The sequence below is a fragment of the Ciconia boyciana genome, chromosome 1, assembly GCF_034638445.1.
Source record: "Ciconia boyciana chromosome 1, ASM3463844v1, whole genome shotgun sequence".
Taxonomy (NCBI): Eukaryota; Metazoa; Chordata; class Aves; order Ciconiiformes; family Ciconiidae; genus Ciconia; species Ciconia boyciana.
In genome coordinates, this window is record NC_132934.1 from 89,200,661 (window position 1) to 89,221,049 (window position 20,389).

The following is a 20,389-nucleotide window of genomic DNA, read 5'->3' on the forward strand; positions in this document are numbered from 1 at the left end:
ATCAAACACTGGAAGAGGTCGTCCAGGGAGGTTGGGGACCCCCTGTCCTTGGAGGCATTTGAGACTCAACTGGACACTGCCCTGACCTACCTGGTCTAACTAGACCTGCTTTGAGCAGGGTGATGGCCTAGACAACCTCTAGAGGTCCCTTCCAACCTTAATTATGCTATGATTTTAACTACAAGCAGAGTTCAGATGATTCCTCAATTCAGCTGGTATTTTCAGACTGAAAAGTGAACAGAAATTACTCTGCCCTTCTGGAAGGAGACACACACTGGACAGTCCATAAAATCCTTTGCATGTAAGAATACATACAATTTTCAATGTATATTGCCAAAGCATTCAAGAAAAGCATTGTTAAAGTTGGATGTCTGAATTGCCTTTTCTAAAAATGTCAGACCAAGGAGGAAAGCAACTCTCATAATTTCAAATTTTCTGAAATGTTCTTTGGCATTGTAAACAGAATTACATATCCAGAGCCAGAAAAACTAGTACAGAACACTCCACTTAAAATCTACCAGTATCTACCAATAAACATTGGGTTACTATGATCTGCAGTACCTAAACTATCAAAAAGTTTCAACATATCTCCACATATGGCATATTGTCACATTTCTCCGTGGAGATATGGCATCCACAGGTAACAAGTTCTTCAGCAAGTACAGATAATAATCACTACATCAAAATAAAAAGGTCAACTAAATTATCAGCCATACAAGGGTCAAAATGGAGTCCCAAAGTACCTTTAAGTCATAAAAATCCTGACAAGGTTTAACTAGAACACCCTCAGTCATCAGATCACACATTATTCCCTTAAATGCTAGCAAACTACTCCCCAAGCAATTCTCAGTACTGGCAGCACCTCCACCTGAAAAAGATTTAACTTCTACTTAACCTCTACTGTTACAATTCAAAGTGAAAGGAAGGACATTACATGAGCCAGATCCTAAGAAGGGAGCAGAACTGTAAGGTGCTAAATGCTAACATATTTCCCAATTAGCTGCAGTCGGTGCTGAGAGTAGGTGATGTATCAGCACTCTATGAAAAGCTATGAGCCAGAGCCAATAGGATGGATGTACAATATCTTATCATTTGAAAGCAGTGACCTGAATATCTTTAAAAGAAGTGTGGGCCAGAGAGTATTGTTATCCTCTGAATATTCAGACTATGGGTACAATCTCAGGCAACAGCCAAACAGTGGATAAATAATCTCTAAGAGCTCTTGCCAGTGTATCCAGGACATTTTGGAGCAGAAATAAATGAAATGCAGACATTATTCTTCACCTTTTCCAGGAACTTTAATTTAAATTTAGCTCCTTACATTGAGAGAGAGAGGCTTTTTCCAGCCTGTTGTAAACTAAGCAATCTATAATTTAGCACAGTTTTAATGGCTAGAATAATTAGCAAGAATCTTCTGCCCTTCTCAGACAGTCATGAAGTGAAACAAGTTTTTTTGTTTTGATTCAGTTTTTTTTTTAAACCTTCCTCTGCAGTTGTTTAGCCATGTGTATCTGCCAGCTTATACACTGAATGCTGCTTCCACATGCTTTATCCTTAGCAATCCACCAAGCTTCCTGGTAATATGAGTACAGAGTACCCAATAGCTGTGGCAGTAACAACAAACAGAATGCCTAAGTGACAATTTGATAATACCTTTCGGTGTGTATGAAGCTTTTGAAATTAAGGGAGTTTCACTAGTTTCTGCAAGATGTTGAAATAGACCTTCTTAGACTTATTTTTAGTTTATACTTAACTTGTTTTACATTATTAAAAAATAATGAGTACAGGTAAATAGAGGAATGGTAGAAACATCATTGTTCTGGAATCAAAACACAGACAAGATTATGTATTCCATTAATCTTCAAACTTCCCTACATATGTCTTACATTTAAGATGGATCATCATGCCTCCTATGCTCTTAGGTTGAATTTATTTAACTTTTACAGCTTTCCTTTTGTATATAGTTGTCCTGCTCCCCAGTCCTTGGGTTTTTGTGGTTCTTTTTTTGTTGGTTTTTTGGTTGTTCTTTTTTTTTTTTTTAATATAAATCTGCCTTCAATTTGTCAATATATTCTAGGCAATGCTTACAATTATTGTCCAGCACCCAGCATGATTACAGGAAAGCTGATGGTAAGGCAGTTTTTTTTTCTCTGATATGCAACTTTTTAATATTATGTAGTAAAGCCCTCACCACTTCTACTTACATTGATTTGTTTCTTGCTTTTCTAAAAACCTATAAATCCAGTCTTTTACACATCAAATTTATCCTTTTCTTGTGTTATGATACAGGATCTGAATCTATTTCATGCTATGTGTCCTTCAAGATTATATATTTTTAATAATACTAACAAAAAGAAGTCTGATCTGTAGAATATGGTTTAGCCTTAGGTCCCACCCTATGGCTATTTTGATAGTCTAACTATTCACCTTCCCTCTTAATAGCTGCCCATTTATTTAGTGATAGATATTAATTTTACAGGTCTATAGCTGCCTGCATCACTTCTTTTACCTTTCTGGAGTATTATGAGTATTACAATTTTCCACTCCAAATTTTTTTTTCCACTGTTAATGATGGAGTAAGTTATTTCAACTAAATCACTCTGTACACTGAAGTCTGCACAATCTGGACTGAATATCCCAATGATTTTTCAACATTTATTTACTTAACCTTTATCAGGAGCTATTAGCAGTTTTCCAGTTCCTCAGTCATTTATAATGTGGAAGACATATTTATTCCCCTGACTTTTGCCTTGGGGAACAGAGCTACATTGGTTAATACATGCACATGATTCCTAGTGACAGAAATTAAGTTCAGCTGCATTATGCAAGGATGTGGTCCAACTTTAATTTCCATCTCTAAAAAGAAACTCGAAGTAATGAGGCATGGCTATATGGCTTTTTCAGTCATCTTACATGAGAAACTTCCCATGAGAGCAAAACTAGAAAGGACTCCTTGAGACTGAGAATATTTAAAGACAATTATAAAAATCTTTGTGTGAACCACACATTCCAACACAAATGCCAGGAGCAATCCCCTTTACATGGATATTTAAGAGGGCATGAGCTGCCCCAAACATTTTTAGGTTATGCAAGATGTTGAATTTTCATTTTAGGTTTTTTGAGGTGAAATTTCTGCTCTCACTATACAGTTCCACTGAAATATTAAAGAAGAACTGAGAAAAAGGTTACAGCAAACTGTGTACTTAACAGTTGGCTGAGGTAAGTCTCAAGGAGAGGACTGAGACACAAACGATTGATTTCTGATCTGACTTCTCAGAAGTTCAAAGACACTATAAAATATAGATGTTCAACTGTCTTATCACTGTTGTGGCATGGAATTTGTACATCAAATAAAGAACATAGACTAGCGCATGCATTGGGTGTTATAGGCAGAGATAAACATCACTGACAACCAGTAATAATGGCTCAAGGGTGTAAAAAGTTCTGGAGCCTTTTCATAGTAAAATATTACACACAGAGTGTGTAATGACTGGCAAATTATGTCCACATGAAATAAATGAATATTAAACAAGCAAAATGCTGAGAGCTGCCAACAGAACTGTATGGGTTAATAGGTGGTTTTTAGAAAGCCTTTTCAGACAAAGCTTCCAAGGTTATTGTGTTATCTCATGAATCAGTTGGTAAAATGTTTTGCCAATGAATGTAAGGAAGTTTAAAGCTGTTGGCTTTCGCCTACCGTACCAAGATCAGTCTTAAGATCTGTTGGCAGACTTAACTTTCTTGATCCTTTAACTGAAACAACAGAAAAAGGAGAAAGGCAGTTGTTAATAAGTAAGAAAGAAAAAGGAGTGAGGGAAAACAACATGCCATCTTCTGGTTAATACCATGTTGCAAATTTGTAGCACTTTTTTTTAATCAGCATATAAAGGCAGAATTATGGTTTAAATATTTTCATGTACACCATTCAGCAAAATAAATGTAACTGAACAAAGAAGCACTGGAAAAAACATTACTCCAGCTCTCAAGAAGTGAATGGTGCTTTACACAGCTTTGGCTGTGTGCTGCAATATCTTACCTTGTGATGACAGGAATGATAAAAAAAAAAAAAAGGGATTAAGGCAAATATTGCAAATGCTGGTTATGCAGCATATCACAAATATTTAAACACCTGGAAACCAATTTAATAAGAGAGTGCAATGAAATTATGAGTTCTGATGACATCATACCTCAAGATACCATTTGAAAAAGAGAGGGCATACTGTACAGGTAATGGAGACAGAACACACTATTGTAGTATTACGGAAAGGAAGACAGATTGCACAGAAACAGATTGCACAGAAACGAAATACAGCAGCTTCAGGATATGATGTGGTGTTATTTAGACATCAAAATATTGCACTCAATTTACTGAAGGTTTAATTATCTGTTGTGTTCCAATTATGCAACAAAACTATGATTTGCTTCTGTTCAAAAATGTTTTCATTTCCTTACACATGAGCACATTTGTAAACAATGAACACCAGAGAACTGAAATGAAGCATGTCTTGTAGCAGTCAAAACTGGCATTAAATTTATTAAAATAATGCCTTAAGAAATCTTTTATTAATTATTCAGAAGACTTAATTTTCAATATGGTTCTTCCATTTTGCATTCATTCAGTATTTTTTCGCATTGTTTTCTGGCTTTTACCCCTTACCCATACTGTCTGTTACCAGAAGTGAACAATGAAGTATTTGTCAGCTAACTATTATACTTCTACAGAAAGTCCCACATGGTAAGTATCACAGTGACAGGAACACTGGGACATATGAATATAAGGAACAAGTCCTTGGTAATTTCTATTAAGTAAGCTTTTAGGTCAGAAGGATGCCCAGAACAGCCACTTACCATTTCAAGTCACAGAGCCCCTAAAAACAAATTCTGTTGCATTCTTTTGCAGTGTCATAAACTACAAAGCCTACAATGTGGCAGAAGAAAATATCAGCTGGCACCTATGTTAGATGTTTTTCTTTATTTATTCAGGGAAGAGTAGGGGAGCCCTTCAGGCTCTTGAGCAACATTTTGGTATCAGTAGAACCAGCATAGCCCTCCCAGTAACCCATTTCTAGCTGCCACTTTGACTGGATGCTTTGGGACAAGGTGAAGAGATCTCTTCAGATCAACCCATCATCAAAATATACATCACTAACACTACTACGTGACAATTCTCCAATTTGGGTACCAAGTGTTAGGCTCCTACATCCATTTTAGGCACTCACGCAAAGGGCAGCTTGATTTTCAGAACAGCCTTTTAAAAACATTCCATTTATCTGAGCAGCTGTCATACACTCTTTCAGACTGTGAATGGATGATACTGCTCCAGAAAATCAGTGCTTTGCTACAGAGAAAGAGAAAGAAGCATCACTTGTGATATAATCTCCTTTAAAGGAAAGGACAACATCTGGCCCAACCAGCCCTCTGAAAAAGGATTACCAATTCCTAAGGAAGACTATAGGACACTTTACTAACAGACTAGGATCTAGATTAGGATATTTCAGAGCTATAAAACTATCTGCATTTAACACCAAGGAGCTTCATTAGTGCTGTCATCATGGAGGCTTTGAGCTTTGCAAATTGGTGGTTTAACCTCTTCTATTTGTATGTTACAGGTGTTCCTGTATAACAGGAATTAGATGCCTTGTGTTATATGCCACAGCTGTTCCCAAATTGTGGTATATATGTCTGAACTGCAAGACTGCAGAAATAGCTCCCAACTATTTGTGTGCAGGCTTATACAGCACATGCAAAATATGCACTTTCTGATTCCTCTGAAGGACTCTAAACAAGCTTGATTTGGGAGCTGCCACAGCTGCACACAGACAAAATAGGCATACCATACTGAAGGCTGCAATCTAACAGAGTCTCAGGATGCTGAAGGGACTGAGAATCAGAAAGAAGAGGAGTATACAATTGATTAGTTGGTTTATGGGTACAGGGATAGAGTAGAGGACATGGTGAGTAGGGGGCTAAAGGACAAAGGAGACACACAGCATGAGGAAATGAAGGAATTGCAGTTGAGGAAGCCAGGAGTTACTCCTACCACCAAATTTGGAAATTTTTAGTGTAGGACATGATTGTGCTAGGACACAGCGTGGACCACTGTGAACAGACCACATCTTTGAGGGTAAAAACACAATAAGGAGCTGGTTGCTTTCATGCTTTACTGTGATTAAAGCTGTGCATATTACTTTTTTTGGGGGGTAAGCCTAACTTTTTACTATTAAACTGATCAGAATGTGGCTATTATTATGATGTAACCTATTTTTAGTACCTAAATCATGTATATTTTACTATCTCCACATTTCTTATGGAAGATCATGTATGTAAACCTATTTTGTTGACAAAGAGCTTTTGAAAACCAGTTTAATTTAAGAATGAAGTAGAGTAGATGCTAACAGAGTTTGCTACCATTATTTGTTTGCATTCATGCTGGAGGCAGCCAGCAGAAATTGTGATGCCACAGAGCAAGGCAAGACAGCCCCTGGCCAAAAGAACTTCATGTGTAAGCAGTCAAGTTATCCAACTGTGGGATGAGAAAGTGGCACAGAGAGAGTTAATAAGTATGGTCTAGCAGCTAGCTAAGCTGAGCACCCAGGTCTCCTGACCTGACAATGTTCTATCTCGTAGCCATATGGTTCCTATCGGTCTTTCAATGAAAACACCAAGGCAAAACCAACAAATAAATGTGTGCTTGCAGCTATGACATTCAGTGTAGTGTTTCCCTCAGCTATTACAACAGGACTGTAGTCAGATAATTTAATATTATTCAAAATGAACGTGACTTCATACAGCTCTTTTTCTATTAAGGGAGCTTCTGCCTGCGTAACACTGTGGAATATCAGTCCCAGTTCCCCACTGCTAAAACAGGGATTTAAGAGCCTAATATATAGCTACCCAATTGGACAAGGTACACAAGAAGGTCCTGGAGGTTTGGCTACTGGGGCTCAAAGCCAATGTAGAGACAGCCCTTTTCCTTTGGTGGCCTCAAGCAGGGCACCCCAGGCAGCACTTTCCCATGGGAGCTACTTTCAAGCTGAACCTAACTCTCAGTCTGCCCCGAGCTACAGCTCCTGCTGCACTGCTGCCACTTCTGTGCCTGGCCTGCTCATCTGGACCTGGACTTATGGACTGACATCATCCCCTGCCCCTGGACCTGCCTAGCGACCACTAGACCATGCTTGGCCCTGCTCCCTTGCTTAGCTCCTGTCTCCTGGGTCCACAGGAGCTGCTGGCCCCTGTTGGTGAGCTCAGGTCCCCTTGAACCCTGAGCCATGCACCATGGACTGCATGGGGGCTACCCCTGCTGCTCCCCTTGAGCCAAACACCATGGCCCAAACCCAGGTCCCCATTTCCTCCCCTCCACCAGCTCATACTGCTCCCTGTTCCTTGCTAATCCCTACATAGGCATCCCTTCTCAAGATCTTAAGAAAGCATGAATTCACCTGATCAGAAACCCCGTCACATATTGGAAAAAGTGATAAAACGCACCTTGTATTCACAGTGCAGGAGCTAACCTCTCTTTAATGATTAATTTGCCTTCTGACTAGTAAACAGTCTTTTTAATTTAATATAAATAAGTAGAAATGGTTATGCTGGCAGTGTTATCAATAATGTAGTTTCAAAATAAATTACATCCTATGTTTTACACACACACAAATTGTTTTGAAACATTTACTTTCTTGCTTGTTTTCCATGAGAATGTAATTTTCAAACTGAGTCAAATCTCTTCAGCTACTTTGCAGTCACCCACGAGTTAAAAAACAGCGACTGTTAGAAATTTAATAATATTCTTCTGGAAACAAAGCTATTTAAAAACATTTAATGTAGGAAAGTGGGAGCTTGGCATGGCATGGGCCTAATCCCAACAGATTTAACCAGTGGAATGAATCAGGATAGCAGCACTTGGAAATCACAGTACATATAAAAACTTGTAACCTTGCCATTAGGGACCTGTTCCAAAGCTCATGGGAATCAATTGTAGAAATCTTTACATAGCCTTCTCTAAGCTCTATAGTCTTAAAAGTACTTGGATGCGAGCCCCCAATATGAAGGTGATTTCTTAAGAAAATCACAAATGCACTTTCATTTTAGAACACATTTGAGAAGTCACTCTCCTATACATGAACTATGAAATTCTTTCCTTCTGGTCTTTGAAAGAAGTCTAAACTGTCCATTGCATCTTACACAACAAAGTTAAATGACCTCTCAAAGATGCATTTTCTTGTGCTCACAGTGTATTCTCAACTACATGCTTCACTATCAAGCTGCATACAAATGTCTAAAGCAGTGAGGGACATACATATTATATAAATATGTATATTATATATATTATATTCCTAAGAGTCCCTGAATAAATTTTCAGTGGCTAATGAGATGACAAAAATAAAGGTAAACTTTACTGGAATGGGTACTGTTCTGTAATACATTATGTAGTAATTAACTCCAGCATTGGATGTAGCACCATTTACATTGCAACCGCTTACAAGGCCTCAAAGTTTTTTATTTTGTTTTAGAGCTACTGAGTTGTCACATGCCATTGTAGAGTAAATGTAGTACAAAGCCCTAACTTTTCACCTTAAAATCACAAACAACAATCAAAATGCAGTTTGAGTTTCTCCATTGAAAGAACATGGCATGCATGAGTAAGAATAAGATATTCTGATGGTATTGAAAAATCCTGATCTCCACTGTTCTTTATATGATCTGAGGGTTTTTTTAAAGCCAATCAAATACCATTATATGGCATGCCATGCGGCATCACTGTTCTCATGAAACATGCTTTATATCATAAGTGTATACGGTTTTTATTTTTAAAGTTTTTGTTCCACAATTTTTACCAATGTTATTCCAGATATAGCAATACATATGGAATACATTTGAGTTACAGTGGAAACTGCCACCACTCAGATATTCACAAAGAAGAATAATCTTTCAAATGGCTTTATTAACATTTTGTCTTCCTGTACAGTATTGGAAATGCATCACTATAGTATTTAAATACTAATTTAATTAAAATAAGATAGCAGTGGTTAAGGAAGATTATTCATCTCCTCTGCCTACCATTCTTAAAATGCAAGGTTGGTATTTCTTCACTTGCTGCTACCCCCTGTGTGGCACTGTGAATTTCAGAAGAATTTTCATCAAATGGTTTAATTTCATGTTCTAGTCTGAAAGGTGTTCAGAACGGGAATCTGATTTTTCAATTACATTATCTGCAAAGCCATGCTTTAGTAAACAGTACAGGAGGAGCACCTGAAAGGACAGTCCTGTGAAACAAGGAGTATTCTTCAGCACCGAGTCTCCTGCTCAGTGCTGCAACACTCATATCAGTGATAGAACACAAATGCCTAATTCTGATTTGGAGCAGGGGAGAAGAGGAACAACAAAGCTGAATTACAGAGTTGACCCAGGCTGGCTCTGCAGAAGCTTAGTCAGCGGTTAAAACATGGATAAGCAGTAGGATGTTACAGGCAAAATACATTTTTCAGGGAAACTGAGATGGTTCAGGCAGGCTAAGCAATGTTCAGGATCAGACCAAGAGATGAGGAGGCAGGATATTTTTCAAGTTCTCCAAGAAGCCGTTATCAACACTGTTCTTATGGGCCTGGTTGGAACTGAAATCTGATTAAGTTACTAATGGTTTTCTTAGATGTAAAACTGTTTGCATCTACATTGGCAATTAGTGTGCTGGAGGGATTCTTCCTAGGCATTGTTTTGGAGTCTCAAAGTATGCATGTGAGCACATCAATGTTGTTCCTCAAATCATTCCCTTTCTGATGGAACTGAGGATGAAGCTGCTCACCAGCATGCCATCATCTGTGTAGTGTTTGTCACGTAGACTAGTGTCCTCCAGCAGTTTGCACTTTGTGTATGCACTGTGCATACTCAGGGCAAGTAACTGGCATGAAGTTCACTGCCAGGTGAAGAACCAATGTTGATGTGGTCTGGCAAACGTAATGAATTGCAACAAATCAAACTCCGTTCCTTCTATTTTTGCAATCTCATCAGTTGGTGATGTAGTCATACCTAGTAGGAACGTCGCTGGGCAGCAACTTGAAAGACTTGACTCAGCAGCCAAGTGTTCTTTCTGTTTCTGCTAAATTTCTGAAGCGTAAAGTCTTGGCCTATCTTCAGCAGAAGAACGTGGTCGCTGGTTTTACAAACACAGATATCATGGGACTCTAGGGAGTACAGCACACTTCCATTATGGAGCTTGTGTGCCATGAACTTTAAATAGACCAAAGGCAAGACTGGAATTAGGAGGATCCTGCCTGACGAATCTGCAACTACGCAGATCAATCAGTTGTGTTCTACGAGAAAGAATTGTTAGCCAGTGAAACAGCTGATGTAGCTGCAAGGCTGGGCTGATAAGCACAAGGTAGTTCTGCTCCCAAGTTCTTGGAGGTCGCAGTTTTGAGGTTAGTTACTCCAGATGATTAGACTGGATTTTGCCCAGCTTTAGAGCAGGTATGCTAAAGCAAAATTATTTTAATTTTGCACTAATTAAAAAAAAATAATTAATATCAGTCACAGTAAAAGTAACATCTATTTTAAAAAGCAGTTAATTCTAATAATAGTTACTGCCTACAAAATTGCAGCTGATTTCACATTTTAAAGATTCAAATATAGCTTGGAAAGCAACATGGAAGGGCTAAAATAGGAAACATTCATAAATATGCCATGTTCTCCCTGCTGAATGATCTCCAAAACAGAAAAGCAGAATAAATTTTGGAGCAAATTATTTTAAATTTATCTAAAATAGATATTTTTGATCAATAGCAGAATGAAAAATTGAAGTTAACTGCAAAAAAGTAAGGTGCTATAGGAGTCACTCATCTTTATAAAACTAAGCATATGCATATATGTTTACCAAGTCAGTGATCTCTTAGTTTTCACTAAAAAGAAAGAGAGTTTGTAGCTCGTTTCTGGAGGGATGATTAAAAAGATGAATCCCAGTGAGCGACACAATAAATAGTCTAATTATACTGAGTTATCAAATGTTTTATTTTAAAGCCCATATCATGAGTTTCTGAGGCCCAGCTCAAGAGTTTGAGCTCCTAGTGTTATACCAATATTATTACAGCCTATTTCACTTTGATATTCCCATGTCTACAGAATTTGGGTTGCAAATAGTACAAGGAAATTTCAAAGCAGCTATTTTGTTTTAGTTCTTGATGTGTTAGGGAAACACTTTTATTAGTTTCAGCTTTTTGTAAATTGCTAATTAGTGACCTCCATTCAAGATTAATGTGAACTGTTATAGTAAAGTAAAATATGTGAAATAATAACAGAGGATTTGAATAGCATATTTGTGGGAAATTGTTACTATAACTAAGGGGAAAAAAAAAGTACCTATGAATACTTACCATACTACTAGGAAAAGAAGTGTGATATTCATACCACAAGCAAAATGAATGTATCACAGCTATACCTCCTTATTTTCCATCACATTTAGAAGTCCGCTACTAGAAAACAGCTCTAAGCAACGATCTTTAAGACAGTGAACTCACATTAAAGAGATCAATGCAGACTAGGCACTTGCAGAAAAAGCCTCTAGGAATGAGATGAACTCCACCTTCTGAAGGACTACGGGTAAAATGGGAAACATTTATGAATTTTTAAATGGCCAAGATTTCACTGCTGGGTCAAAGTGGTTGATAAGCGAGTAGGTTTATTTGAGGTTATGCTTCCATTTTAAGATACATAACTTCAGCACTAGTGGGTTCTAATGGTTAAAATTTACCATCTCCATATTGCTGTTTATCAAATAATTTCTCTATGTGCACATATGCATATGCATAATATATATATATATATAATTATTAGGACTCCCTACTGAAAAAAAAAAAGTCAGAAAGCCTTTTAAGAAAACAGAGAAATAAGCCTCCAATAGGAGAATATAGGAATATACCTGCACATTGCTGTTAATTCAAATGTTTTCATACTCTTCACCTCAAGATGCACCACGTACATTTAATTTTTCTTTAAGTAAACAGACTTAGGAATTTATTGTGCTATGTAATAAGCACTTCTCCGGTAATTTCTTCTCTTTGGAACTGTAACTATGCACTTCACTTCTTTGGGATTAATGAAACACAGTGATGCATGACATGAATGGCTTATACAGACTGCAGGAAGAGAAGCCAGTCACCTTTACCTGAAGTGGGAGACTTGCAACGCTCTAGCTCCAGGGAAACTGGACTGTCACTGAGTTCAGTCAGGCCTGAAAAAATGGAGTTAAAAAGTTAAGTTACAATCTAACAGGGCACGCTTCAACTTTCTTGGGTGATGATATTCTGCACTTTAAAGTCAGTTTGGAGAAAGGAATGGTGTGAAATGCGAGGGAAATATCTATTTCAGATAACTGCAGTTATCAGGCTGTCACTGCAGAAATTTAGGTCTGGATCAAAAATCACACCTTTTGTTAACTCAGATTTGTTTTATGAGTGCCTCAGGGTAGACAGAGTGACTGTACCTGACAAGAGAAAACAAGTAAATATAGTTTAAAATTTAAATGTCTGTGATATGAATCAAACTCATTCGTCCCTGTCAAACTGATGTGGAAACAACTCTATGCTTTCAACTGCTGCAGAATGCAGGGAGGAAACCTTAAAACAGGGGGAGGAAAAAACCAAAAAGACAGTACTGGTAAAAGAAGAAAGTGGATACAAAAATATCACCACTACTATGCAATACTGGGAACTTTTATATGAGTTCACAGAAGATAGCTCATTTTAAAGGACATAGAGGCAATCATAATGCTGTCTGAATATAACACAGAATTTTTGGACAAGATAATTTATATATTGTTTATACATATTTGTGAGGAACTCATTTGTAGCCGTCTACCATGGAAGACAGCAACAAATAAAGTAGTCTTAGTTTATACTGCTTAAGCTTGGGCTTGTTTCTGTGATCCAGCTAAGATCCATCTTTGGCACAGGTTGCCTGTACAAGTTTAAACATGCCTTTTAGCATGCTAGGGACAGAAAGTCTGAGCTCATGCTATCCTTTACCATGGGCTAACTGTTGAGTGGGCAAATTGGGCATGGCCATACCTATTCAAATGTACCCTTCATATGTATTCCATGGTGCCCTATGGCCTATATCAAGTGGTTCACACTTGTTATAGGAGCTCTGACACTTCATGCCATAGGCTACTTGGGACTGGCAGACAGCCCAGCACCAGACATCCATCTGCTAGCAATGTGAACTCACAGCGCTCAGGTCATAGAGCCTAGTGAACATTAGCCCACATTCAGTGTGCATTACTGTCGTACTGATACTGTGTTTACACACACTCAGCATATGTTGTATCCTGGAAGTCAAACATCCTATCACAACCTTTCAATATGCTTTAATGTGGCACCATGCCTCCTGCAACATGACATGTTTTAATTTTTTTGGTTTCTGGATCCTCAGGCACAGAGGCCCTCATCTCTAAAATTCATATAGACTCTTGTTTTAAAAAACTTCTGCTACCATTTGTTCACCAGTGCTGTTCTCTTTGTATTAAAAGCAGTGTGATCTTAATGTAGATACTGATATTTTTATTACAATGTAATTTTGAACTGCTCTGAGAAATGGGGAGAATCCAGAGCCCCAGCAAGCAGAATAAAAAGGTCCTACCACTGATGAAGCTGCATGAGTGCTAGAACAACTTTTAGAGTGCTTTGGAAAAACAGCAGTATTGATTTGCCCTGTTAAGTCAGTAGCAATGACATATTTGCTCCTGACTTTTAAACAAGAAAAGATCACAATCTAGATACTAACGTTGAAAACCAAAGATTTTTTTATTTTGAGAAATGTAGTTGAGTCTTTCTTTGATTCAACTTAGAATCTGTGAGAGAATTTTATATTCCCATCAATTGTGAGTCCAGTCACTTTTGATGTTACAATAGAATTAAGGAACTGCAACCATTTAGGGAGCCTCTCTGTATATAGCTTTCTTACAGGCAATCTTAATTCTACCTGACCCTGGGGTTTCTGTATGTACCTAGAGATTTGGGACATAATTGATTTTTGCTGCAGAACTGTCTGCAAGGTACAGTGGGAGCGAGTTTGGCACCTTTGCATGGCATCAGAGGCCTTGGATAAATAAAATGAAATATTAAACTGTTTCTATTGCAAATGCAGTATTTGGGATATTAAAATTGTAACACTATGATGTTGTGATTAATGAAATTCCTGTATAGTATAATGTGTAGTAACTATTGGTGATACTTACAATGTCAAATGCCAGGTCAGATTTTGCTTCTAAATCAAGTTTTTTTGGTTTTGGGTTTGTTGTGGGTTTTTTTTTTTTTTTTGGTGAGTTCACAGAAACAATATTACAGCTCAATATAAATTATGGTGCCACTGACTTAAGTAGGAAACGTACCAAATCGCACCACTGTTCTGAAAACCCAAGAGCAACCACCGTGAGAATACCACAAGCTCTTTATATTTGGTAACAGTTTTACAACTTACAACAGTAAAGATACGTTTCATGTTATGGTATTTAAAAGTGGTGAACATGTGAACTTCTCTACAAATCTAGACTTGTTGTCAAGCCACTATCACCTCTAGCAATGACCACCAACAGATGCTTTAAAAAAAACAAAAGTGCAATAAGTCCCCATGTTAAGCATAAGTGGTCCTATGTGCCCTGCACAAGGGCATTGTCTTAATCTCAGACACTTAGATTTGCTTAAGCACTGCCACTTGCAGATTTCCTCCTGCCATAAACCTTTCTTGCTTAGAAATATTATAATGAGTTCTCTCATTATCCATCCATGTATCCAAAGTTCCCTATAATTGTACTAAATTCTAAATCCCGAAGATGTTATATGGCAATGAATTGAACAATCATCATTCACTGAAAGGAATAAACATACATTTGTCAATTTTTGTGTGTCACCTTTGATTCCATTAAATGTTGTCTTTTGTTTCCCTTTGAGATAAGAAAATGAGGTCTCAAGCTTTTCTTTGTACTACTGCTTATTTTCTACTGTCATTTCCTTCTGAAGGAAACCAAGCTAAATCTTTTCAATAATTTATCATATATAAGTATTTCCATGCAACTCAGCTTCCCTTGAATGTTTGAGAGACTACAACAGCTACTGAAGTTGGATTACAAAAATATTTTCACTTTTCATTTTGAAGTTCTGTAGGCCCAATCTGTGTCCAGAGATATTTTAGCCAAAAATACCCACACCAGCAAATTATGAGTCCAGGTAGAGCAAGAAGAACATAGCAGCAAAACTAAAAGCAAAACTGAGACTGGCAATGTAAACAACCACCTGTGAGAAGATGTACCCATTGACATTATAAAAAAATTGTCTTTGATTTGAACAAATTATAAACGTGAAAAATAGTGCAAGATGTAAATATTTCACATAAGGCATTAAAGCACTTTTAAAGACATGTCCCATGGATACTTTTCAAAGTTTACTGTGATTCCCATTTCCTCTTTATTAAAGGATCAAAAAATGTACTGTCTAGTATGGAGTAACAACTTTTATGAACTCTTAATTTAATATTATTTTTGAAATTTTAAATTTCTATCTCTGTGATTAAATAATTCAGACTGATTATTTACTTAAAAGAACCCAAAGCCACCACATATTTTTCTATAAATAATGACTTATAAATAATCATAAATATTCATAAACTGATAAGTAAGCCCAGTGTTACCTTAATCCATCACCTTCCCACTGAATTACCATACTATGTTTTCTTTATGTTTAAATATGATGCATTCTTTGGAAATGATAGTTAGTTCAGAATATAGCTGTCGATGTAAAACTCAACCTATATTAGCTTCTACTGTGTTGTCAGGTGTGATTTAAAGTGTCAGTTACTGATATGTAATGACTCATAACAGAAAACTGTGTCCTCCTGTCAGACCAAGGTTACTTTTGCTCACATCCTCTCAAGGGACTGGCCTGAAGGAGGAACAAGGATTTCTCACTGAAAAGTCTTCATTCTGAAAATTATTTTCCAATGGATCAACATCCTTTGAACTTGTTGAGTTTTTGGATGTTTCATAAAGACTGTTTATTTTCTTGTTTTACCAACAGATGGTACGAATTTCTAGGAGATGAAAATTGCTTTTGCAAGTTGGTATTTTTATATTCTGCTGCAAATGCTATCTCTCTAGATGCAGTAAATGTACTTGTTTTAATATTTGAATATATGTTATCTACCACTAGGTAATAACATGTAAAACTTGATTTCAATTGAAGGAAAAAAAAAAAAAAAAGAAAACCAACCAAACACACACCAACACAGTTCTGCGCTACTGCAGAGAGAGTTTATTTTATTTGGCTTGGCACATATTCTTGCTACAAAGGAAGGTGACTGCCAGCAGATGTTATAGCAAATGGAACAGGTCATCAACATCAGAAAGCTACCTCCAGCTCTGCACTTACCCTCATCTTAGCCTCTTATTTTCCTTAAATTGCTTCCCCTGATAGGACAATTATGTTTCAGTCTCTCCAATAATGTATGCCTAGAACTGATTACATTTCTCCTTCTAATTTATTCCCTTCTTGCTTCTCCCTTCCCACTTTCACTTCCCAAACCAGAGAATGTGCAGTCTTAATGCTCTAAGTCCACTTTAGATGCTTTTGAGTCTAGCTTATACATATATACTTTACTCTTATCAGGCTCTCTATAGATTTATTGGCTAAAATTCAAAACAATTATTCCACCACTGTGCTTTGCATATTGGATGCTCTCGACATTGTTGATTATGTCTTTCCTTTGGAAAACCTCTCTTCTCCAACATATTGCTTTCTTTTCCTGTTTGATGATGATGGTTTCCCCCCCCCCCCCTTTCCCTCTTCAGTTGCAAGGCACCCCAGACTGAAACATCAACACTTCCTTTATCTCTCTGTCCCAGTATTTGAGGAGATTCTCTCCTATAAACAGGGCAATAATTATCTTTTTTTACCCTAATAATTCATAATACACGTCTCTAACTTGGATTCCTTCCATCCAAGTTAGAGTAGTAATCCTGCCTTTCTGAAATTTACTCACAAGTATCCAGACATGAACTTAACATTGCCAAGATGAACTCTATTTTTTTGTGCTGAAGTCTTCCCTTTGCTACTTCAACAGCACCCTTTGCTAAAACAACAGCACCAAAAGCTAACAGCACCACTGTCTTCCCTGATACTCTAATCCATAATATTGCTTTCATCCTTGGAACATCACACTTTAACTCTCAGATTCAGGCTGGATACTAAACTATACTGTTTCTTCCTGCAAATCACCTCCAAAATGACTGACAAAAGTATAAGTATGTTGCTCATTGATAATCTCTTCTTTGGCTTCAATGCCTGCAAGTCTTATTCTCTCAAACTGATCCTCATTAAATTATCTTCCTGGTTTGTTACCCAATTGAATCAACTCCTGATGTGTCTTCCCATTAACTTCCATTTTCATTTATATAACCCTCAAAACTTTAGACCTAATGCTTATGTTATCACATGACTGCTCCTCCTTTTGCCTCAATAATATCAGCTTCAACTGCACAATTTCAAAAAATAATTTATTTTTCTTTTCCCATCATCATCCCTTACAAGAAGAGATAAACTTGTAAGCAAAATCCTAAATCCATTCTCAATACCCCTCTTAAAACTCGTATTTCAGATAAGATATATAACAAAGAATAACTTGAGAATGACTTAGCAAGATATTTTACAGTCTATGACACATTCTTGCCCTGTTCTTTATCTTATTGCCTGGTGCATCTTTCAGATCATATGGTACATACTCCTATATAAGTATTGAATGGCAAAAGCAGCAACCAAATAATTTTTGAGGAAAGAAATGAAACTGTTAATGATCTTGCACAAGTGTCAGACTCATATTCTTCAGTTATGATGTATACAGAAAGATTTTGCAGACTTTTCTGATTTTGGGGTTGAAGATGGAAACAAGATAATACATTTTCAGCTATGAAAAACTCTATGGTCTGTGTTTGTCATTTTGAATGAAAGTGTTGGTCATTTTTGGTCTTAGACTTTATTAACTTTTCAGTGGGGAAAAACCCCCAAACCTTTGACCGCTGTCTGTCCCTCAGGTTCTCTGTTACATACTTGAAATTAACAAGACAGACTAATAAACTTTAAGACATTATACACCAAACCTTTTTATGGACTGCTGGATTTGTAACTGGACTAGTCTTTTAACCAAACAGGCCACCTTTTATGAAGTATTATGAAATAAAATCATAGAAATCAGTTGTTGAGTAATCAGTCTAGAAAGACGGAATAGAATGTCTTGTGCGAGTGTACAAATGTATTTCAATAGCTACACAACTCTGTATTTATGTGAGATAAAACAACTGCCACCCTTTTATCTTGCCTATACTGAGTATTTAATGTAAAATTGCCTATCCAGTTGTTCTGTGAAAACTACTTTAAAGGGAGATGAATAAGAGGCATCCTGGAGACCTAATTACATATAAGCACTGCAGTTAATTAAGATACATACAGCTCATCTGTTGAACAGTCATTTTTGCAAAATTAATTATAGCTTTGTTCATTGCATTCTGCAGTGATGAATACTAATATTTAAATTGCATATCACTATAATTCAAAATTTAAAGATATTAAAAACATTAATTTTCATAGCTGTCTTTGATGTATGTATTTTTATACCCACTTTACATTCCCCATTAAAGATCAGAGGCATGGGATGGTTCCCCAAAGCCAGATATTCAAGTACCAAACCAAGATTAAAATTTTAAATTTCACAGCACCCAATCCAATTGGTACTCTTTTAAGCCACATTGCTCTTCTGAAAATAGGGTGGAATTAATTAATAACTACAACCAGGCAGTGCCATTGCAAAACAAGAAATGCTTCATATAAGTAGATGTAGACTGAAATGAATATAAAGCCAAAGAAAGATACTGTCATCAAGAACATAACATTGATGAAAAATCATTTCGAAGGCCCAATCTGCCCCATATAAGTCACTGAGGTTTTCTCATTAACTCTTTTGGAAGAAGAAAACAGATGTGAAATATCTGTATAATAAAGATAATTGTCAAAATTAAGCATGGTTGACATCACAAAATGTAGTAAGTTTGCATGCATGCTGAATGTGTTTAAAAAAAACACATTACAAAGCACGAACATATGGGTTTAAGTCAGGCATAGTCCAATCATGATAAAGCTATTTGCCTAACCTTTATAGAACTTACTCTGATAGGAAGTACGGATCCGTTTCGTTAAATCTGGATAAAAGTTAGACAGGCCACGCATGCAAAAGTTGTCTTTGGAACATGCCAGTACACCAGCATCAGCAGCAGGCAGAGGAAAGAGAGAAAAAACAGTCTAAAGTGAAAGGAAGTGATATCATAACCAGCATCTAGAACAGCCAAGGTGAAGAAATTTCAGCAGATGCTTACCTTCCAATTGGGAGATATAACAAGAAAAATAATCAAAACAGTAAAGGATGCAGGATGGATGGTGAGAAAGCAGCTGAGGCTTTTTTTAGATGCATAGTTTCTATGAGCAATCTAGAAGTGTGTATTCCTTCTTAGCAGTCACTTATCCGCAGTGGGGTCTATTCTAGCAGCACTGCATCGCTGGAATGTTGCCTTAAAGGACTGGCCAAGACTGTCACTAGCACAGAGAAATCCTATGTGGTGCAGTGCTGATAATAGCTATTTCTACATCAGCTACCCTCCACCTTTAGTACAGGGCTCTGCAGCATGTTGCTTGTAGCTAGCTGCTCAAATTACTTTAGGAGCTGCTGTCAGGCTGGCTGAACCAGACAGAGAAGCTGAAGGTAGCTTAAAGCTGCTTGTCTCTTCTCTCCTCAGCTGTGCCAAATTTACATCTTTAACACTTGGCACAGATGAGAACTTAAGCTTGCCATGATTAAATGCCTAGAAAGTGAGATAAATGGTCTTTCAGGAACCAAAGTAGGTCTGAAGACTTATATTTTATTCTCTAAATTTTACTTTCTGTTTGAAGTACAAACAGATTCACAATTAAAAAAAGTTTCCATTGATGCTACAGAGAAATAGAATTTGATGAGTTAGTGAAGGGTGATGAAAATGCTGATATCATAAACTCACTATAATCTGCTGCTTTTATAATTTTATGGGTAGATTTTAAACTCAACATTTTGAAACAGATTTAAAAATCAAATTCTAAAACTTCACAGGTATGTAAAATGCATTTCATAATTGTGTCTGACTTTAGTATGTTACTATGGAATATGTAGAGTAAAAAGACTTAACAGAAGATCTTCTGACTTTTTGCTCGTACTGGTAAATTTTTTAGATAATCAAAAATGTATGGTAAAATTTAGCTGCATTGTTGGACTAATATTTCTAACACACAATGCATAATAATAGCTATGACTTACAAATGTGATCCTCTTG

The 20,389-nt window shown here is 36.8% G+C and overlaps 1 protein-coding gene across 2 annotated transcripts in view; it reads right to left on the reverse strand.

Moving 5' to 3' along the window:
• STXBP5L (syntaxin binding protein 5L) overlaps nt 1-20,389 on the reverse strand; it is a 206,951-nt gene that overhangs the window by 31,462 nt on the left and 155,100 nt on the right. Inside the window, exons 19-20 of one of the 2 annotated variants that reach the window (XM_072881291.1) lie at nt 19,199-19,270; nt 12,158-12,223 (exon numbers count right to left, since the gene is read on the reverse strand). In XM_072881291.1, coding sequence (XP_072737392.1) covers nt 12,158-12,223; nt 19,199-19,270 — 138 coding nt within the window. The remainder of the gene's footprint in view (nt 1-12,157; nt 12,224-19,198; nt 19,271-20,389) is intronic. The other variant, XM_072881300.1, reaches the window with a different exon arrangement.